General features: G+C 55.2%; 2 protein-coding genes across 2 annotated transcripts; both read right to left on the reverse strand.

The window, feature by feature from the left end:
- Positions 1 to 3727: 3727 nt before the first annotated feature.
- LOC101754772 (trafficking protein particle complex subunit 12) lies at positions 3728 to 5052 on the reverse strand. Its single transcript, XM_004952787.3, has one exon. It carries the CDS (start codon positions 4951 to 4953, stop codon positions 3961 to 3963), a length of 993 nt encoding a protein of 330 aa, XP_004952844.1. The 5' UTR covers positions 4954 to 5052; the 3' UTR covers positions 3728 to 3960.
- Positions 5053 to 5500: 448 nt separating this feature from the next.
- LOC101772609 (actin cytoskeleton-regulatory complex protein PAN1-like) lies at positions 5501 to 5971 on the reverse strand. The gene has a single exon (XM_004954926.1). It carries the CDS (start codon positions 5969 to 5971, stop codon positions 5501 to 5503), a length of 471 nt encoding a protein of 156 aa, XP_004954983.1.
- Positions 5972 to 6579: the final 608 nt, after the last annotated feature.

The raw sequence follows: 6579 nt of genomic DNA on the forward strand, positions 1-6579 counted from the left end.
TAGCAAATTTAAGGATGCAGATGTGCATTTTGGAAGTTCGAGGATGTAGATAACACCTGATGCCAAGTTCAAGGACTGGCCGTACATTTTTACTTGTACGACACTGATACTATTGAGTATTGATTAGCAATTCACCACCGCACTTAGGTGTTGACAAGGCATGCTTATTGCTTAAGCTTAACTACGGACGATTTACAGGTTTAAGTTTGAGTTGTCAAGGCAGCAATTAAGGCGGCAGCAAGGGTGATGGACAGGAGAGGAGCATTTCACGGCCGCCTGACCCAACATCAGATTGTCCGCCGCAGTGGTCCAGCCTCCCTACCGACCTGTTGGCGGAGCATGTTGTTCCCAAGCTATCGTTCATCGATTTCTTGCACTCCAGTCCTTGCAAGTCCGTCTGCAAGGTGCAAGGACTGGAGTGCAATCTCGACGCCAATCCGGGACACAGGACACCAAGGCATGGCCATTGCTCATAACCCCCTCCACCAAGAAGCAGAAATGGTGGCTCCGACCACGTCTTCGACCCGGTGACCAAGAACAAGTACGCATTGAGCGTGCGTGTCCCTAGAGTCACGGCGCCAGACGACTCAGCGTCGTTGATGCTGCACTGCTCCAAGAACGGATGGCTCCTCGTCCCACCTGTCTTTGGCTAAAAAATCATTTTTCTTCCTTCTCTCTTTCTCTCTTCTCTCTCCCGCCTCTCCGTTCCCCTCCAGCGCCGGCGGCACAGAGCTGGGACGGGGCAGGGGCGGTGTAGGGCCGGGACGGGGGCGCGGCGGCGCAGGTTCAGGACGAGGCGTGGCGGTGCAAGGCCGCGACGAGGGTGGCGGCCTCCTGCGGCGCCGCCGCTCATGGCCTGGACGAAGGCAACGGCGGCGCTGGGCCGGAACGAGACCGGCGGCGCTGGGGTCGGGGCACGGGCCTACCGGTGTGGATGGGGATGGCCACGGCCACGCAGAGGTCGGGGCACGGGCGAATGGCGCGAGTGGACGGCGGCACGGCAAGCCAGGCTGTGGCAGGCAGAGGCGGCGGCACGACGAGCCAAGCACCGGCGGCGCGTGCGGATGCCGCGGCGGGCGGCCCGCGGACGGCAAGGGCGCGGGCGAACGGCGAGGTGGCCGGCGGTGGTGCTGTTGGACGGCGAGGTGGCCAGCGAGAGGATCGGGCGGCCAGCGTTTCTCGCGAGCGTGTAGATCGTGTGGTTGGAAAGGAAAAGGGAGAAAGGGATGCAAGGAGGAGAGGGAGGGGATTGAGAAAAAATAAAAAAGGAAAGGGGAATGGAAAGGGATCTATTTTCTAATAGCTCGATTGGTGCCTAGAAATTCATCAGGGATGATGTACAATTGGCTCTACTTTTTTTTTAAGCACTTGAGTGTAATAAGGATAAAGGGGAAAGGAGAAATTCAATCTGATGCTCTAACAATGCAATATAATACTTGAAATTCCATCTCTTGTATTGCCGTCAAAATCTTGATTGAGATAAATGTAATTCAAGATTTGACTTATTTTAAACACATTTAAACAATTCTTCTAGAATTCATTTGATTCTCCTTGTAGTTTTTCCCACCACCACTTACTTGGGTAAAAACCACCTAGACATTGTTGTTATCCTAAGCTGCCATTAGTTGCAGACGGCAACGGCCCATAATATCGCTATGCAGACCGAACAGCTCCTCATGTTAAAGTGAAGGCCTGAAGGGCACGTGCGTCTCCCTTAATCAGCCCTAGAATGTATTTCAGGACTAATGACTGATCACAAGTCAAGGCATGTAGTATCTACCAAATTTTAAGAAAGTAATAAACGGCATCGACTAGTCAAGCAAAGCACGTACGCAGAAAGCCAGAAAAAACAAATTGCAAACGGACACATCCATTTTATCTGGGGTTGATCGCGGAGACGTTTGATGCCCACGCTGCTTCTCCAGCTCTCCAATCACTCTCTCCGTATCTTTTTATCCTCCCAGTAGCAGATGTCCTCAACAATTTTTGAACGCTGCTTCTATAAGAGGAGATTTAGAGCACCCTATAAGTTTGATTAAAAAAAAAACACCTTCCTTCCTATTTGTGTTGAGTGTTGACGACTGATGACCACTCTAGCTGCAAGCCTGCAACCTTCCGGACACCCTACCATGGCTACTTCTGAACTGAACCTAGCTGACTTTCAGCAGCTGAAAGCTGATTGCTAGCCCAAACAGCCCAAACAAATACCTGCGCTTGATGCTGAGTTGTTGGGCGACCAAACTAAATCCATTTGCCTCAATGGGTTGCAGAGTAGCACCACGCGGGTACGACATACGCAGCCAAGATCGAAAAGCAAGAAGATGAGCTGCATTGCAAGATCCTTCCTAGCAGCGAGCAAATTGATGCACGGAGGGAGCAATCGGGATGAACAAAGCCGTGAACCAACAAATAAGAAACGGGTACCTACTGCACTTTTGAGCAAACCATATGGCAAACAGAAACTTCATCCACACGACAGCAACTCCAATGGATTTGGTTTGGATAGCAGTGAAACAGGGGGAGCTCGCCGCCCGCGGCCGCAGACAGGCAACAGAATTGAGAATTCCAACAGCCTTCTTCCTGCTTAGAAGTGGTGAACAAAGCCGAATCCGTACACATTGGCACTATTGCTTTCCCTTTCCTCAAATCTTTGAGCAAATTATCCCCAAATCTCACTCTAGTTTATCCCATGAAATGCGCGGAGGAACCATCTGCACTTCTGCAGTGATGTATTGTCAACGGCTGACGGGGATGGCTCCAAAGAGGAGCAGGGGCGGTGCGGCTGTCTCCTCCCAAAGGCTTGAGAAGACCAACTGGCCGCGCAGGGAGAGTGTTCTGGCCTCCACAACAGTTAGGTTCCACATTTGCCGGCGGCCAATCCTGGTAGGCAAACTGAGAGGAGCAGCCACCTAGCTGTCATGCCACATCAGCATGAGGAGCTTAGGTGGAGAGGTATGGAGACAAATGAACCACTAAAAAAAAAGGAGGACCCAAAACTGCAGTTTATAAGTTGATGGCTATATTACCCCGCGTTACAAGTTAAGTGGTGCTAAGTGCTCAAACCTTCAGATACTTTTCTTGCATAATGCAGTCACAATATAGGACCCAGTGCGGCTTCTTAGCATAGTTCTTTCAGTTCCTGGGCTCCGACCTCATGTCACTCGAGTATACTAGTAAACATTAACCAGGATTGCACAAGATATTCTTATTTCTCTCATATTAACATCTCAACTATGTTCATTTTTATTTTTGCAATGCCATGGGAGCCTGCCTCTCTCGCTAAGCTTGTGTATCTTGATGTGTTTCTTGCCTAGACACCAAGAGATTGTACATGGTATGACACCTCTCTATTTTGAAACAAATACTATCTCAGGGAAATGTGTAATGGATATCTAGTCACCAAGTTCAGTATGAAACTAGGCTAGCCTAATTGCCTGAATTGCCCAGATGGGTAGGATTTTTTTTTTAAGCTGGGAAAGAGTGTAAATCATGTCAGGGCGTGCTTGGTTTTTCTTGATAGCTATTGTGTTGCCTTGCCAGTAGAGTGAGCAAGGCAAGACTTTTGGAACTGAAGCAAAATTCTCTCGGGGCTTGCCAGCGTGAGATAGCCAGATTCGTTCGCCTGGGCTGGCAAGCGCATCGTGGCTCGTGCCAGCAAGAAGAGGCGAGGCGAGCTGAGCCGAGCCCCAAGCAGAAACCAAGCAGCCCTCAGTTGTGACAATTGCGGTTGACACTAGTAAAGAAAAACTGGGATTCTGCACAGGTGTAATCACAGCAACATGTTTGTCTTTTACAATGTACTCATTTCTTTTCAACCATGTATGTATAACCAATCAGGCAATCACCTCACAACTTCAATTGCTACCAAAGAAATCGATTGAACATGGACAGTCAAATTTCAGTATGCACCACAGAACAGCCATACATGGCCCAAAGCTGAATTGCAATAGGGGTTACCTCCTACATCCGCGTGCAGGAGGTGTCAAAATCGTCGGGCGCAACCCTGGCGATCCATTCGGCAAGGCTCCTCTTGACCTCGCCATGGTTGACAAAGGCGAGCTCGTACATGCTGCACAGGTTGACCACCACCGTCTCGTTGAGGGCCGCCGTTGGAATCCTCTCGAGCGCGCCCTCGAGCACCTTGATGGCGTCGCCTAGGTCCCGCGAGTACATGAGGCAGAGCGCCTTGTTGTTGAGCGCCACGGCGTCTGCGGGGTCCGCCTCGATGCAGCGCTCGTACTCCCGCACCGCCGCCGCGAAGTCCTTGGCCACGATGCACTCCAGAGCGCGGTTGCGGGCGAGGAGGTTGGCGTGCCGCGCGGGGTCCTCGGCCGCGGCGACCACGGACTCCACGTGGCGGAAGGCGGCGGAGGCCGCGGCGAGGTTGCCGATCTGGAGGTGCGCGTAGGCGAGGCGGGAGAGGAGCACCGGGTCGCCCGGGTCGCGCGCGGCGATGTCGGAGAGGAGGGCTAGGGCGACGTCGAACTCGCGGTGGGCGAGGTGGTCGGCGGCGAGGAGGGACGCGACGAGGGCGTCGCGGCGGCGCCACTCGGGGTGCCCGGCGTCGGGGCGGGCGCGGACGGAGGAGAGGAGGGTGTAGAGGCGGTCGAGCGCGAGGGGGCGGTCGGGGAGGAAGAGCGGGAGGAGCGCGTGGAGGAGGCGGATGAGGAAGGGCGGCGGCGGGCAGGCCGGGTCCGGGTGGAGGGAGGCGAGCAGCGCGGCGGCGTCGGGGAAGCGTCGGAGCTTGGCGAGGGAGAGCGCGGAGAGCGCGGAGAGGAGGAGGCGGTGGTGCGGGTGCGGGACGTGGGCCGGGTGGGAGAGGTGGGAGAAAAGCGCCTGCCACTGCCCGCGCGTGGCCAGGTCGTAGGGTATCGAGAGATCGGGGAGTCCTGGCGCGGCGGCGTCGGTCTCCGGCGGCGGGGGCGGGGAGGTGGGTGAGGAGGCGGCGGCCATGGCGCGGTGGGATCGAGATCGAGATCTCGGGGACGAAGGAAGGAGTCTCTGGTGAGTGGTGACTGGTGTGGCCCGTGTGGTGGACCCTCTCTCGACAGGGGGTGGAGTGGGCTGGAAATGAACTGCGTGAGGGTCCTGGGCTTCTGCGTTCGTGTACTTACGTTGGACTTGGGCCTTCAATAAGGCTATGGAATTTTGACTGGTTTTGATCCTTCAAACAATTCCATCGAATTGAGTATGTTGGCGAAATCCAGTTCAATACTATGGGCCTGTTTGGTAGGGCTTATTGGACGGCTTCTCGAGCGGCTTCTGGAGAAGCCGTACCAAATGCCCTTCCAAAAAACGGCTTCTCTTGCGAAGTACCCGTGAAGCCGTTTTCCAATTTGTACTGGGGAGGAGAAGCCGGAAAAACCAGCTCCCCGCGGCTTCCCCTCCATCCGCGCCCCCCATGTTACCAAACTATCCTTGAACTTCGTTGAAATAACAGCAAATTGCCACCGCGTCCTTTTCCTCCCTCTCTCGCGAACCGTTCTTTTCCTCTCCCTTCTCACGGTCTAGGTCTGGCAGCCGCCGGTCTCGGTCTGGTGGCGGCGGGCGGCATGGATGAGCGGGATGCGGCTCCGGTGGCGGGAAACTGGGATCCGGCAGCCGAAAGGGGCAGATCCGGTGGTGGGCTCCAGGATGCGGCTAGCGGAGGGGCCAGCGGCGCGCCGTATGTGTCCGGCGGAGGGGCTGGCGGTGCCTCGTTCGTGTGGCCGGGAGGCCCGCCGACGGGTCCCTTGGGTGCCCTCCTGGCCGCCGCGGGAGTGCCTCCCGGCATGGTGGCGGGCACATGGCCTGCAGGCGCAGCAACCGCGGCGGTCCAGCCGCCGGCGCAGCAACCAGGCATCCCAGCCGCGGCGGGCCTGGCCGCCGGCGCGTGGCCCGGCGTCCCCAGCGCGGGGCCATCAGCTTCACAAGCCTCCGGCGCGGGCACATCAGCTTCACAGGCCTCCGGCGCATGGCCCAGTGCCGCCATGCCCACAAGCACAGGCATGCCTGAAGGATGGCTAGAGTGGTGAGCCAGAGCAACGGCGGCGGCTCTAGGGCCGGATTGGTTCCGTGCCGATCCTCAACTCGCTTCACAGGAGACAGCTTCACAGGAGGTTGGAGGCAATGACGAGCGGCTGCCGGTTCGGGTCACCTCTGGTCCGATTCAGGGCTCCTCAGCTCGCCGGCGAGGTACCCGCGCACCTAGGCCACCACCGGCGGCTAGGACAGCTACTGCTCCTGCATCTGTGGATGTCGACCTCACCGATCCAAGGTAAGAACATATGATCCAATTAAATTGATTTCCTTGTTTGAGCTTGATATGGATCGAAGGAAAGTGATTTACTGGCATGGCATTGTGATTGCTGTTGTGATTGCTGAAGCCATTATGATTGTTGTTGTGTTTGAGCTCAAGCCATTGTGATTTTGTTGTTGTCCTTAGATTTTAGATGTTTATTGTCTTTACATCCCAACACAAAGATAAATGGGCACCACTGCTACTGTTCCTACTCTAAATCTGATTATTTATGTAGGTTGCCAACCATAACCAATCCAGTCTTGGGTTGGCGCTTGATAAGGAATATGATTATTGATAAG

The sequence above is a fragment of the Setaria italica genome, chromosome I (assembly GCF_000263155.2).
Source record: "Setaria italica strain Yugu1 chromosome I, Setaria_italica_v2.0, whole genome shotgun sequence".
Lineage (NCBI taxonomy): Eukaryota > Viridiplantae > Streptophyta > Magnoliopsida > Poales > Poaceae > Setaria > Setaria italica.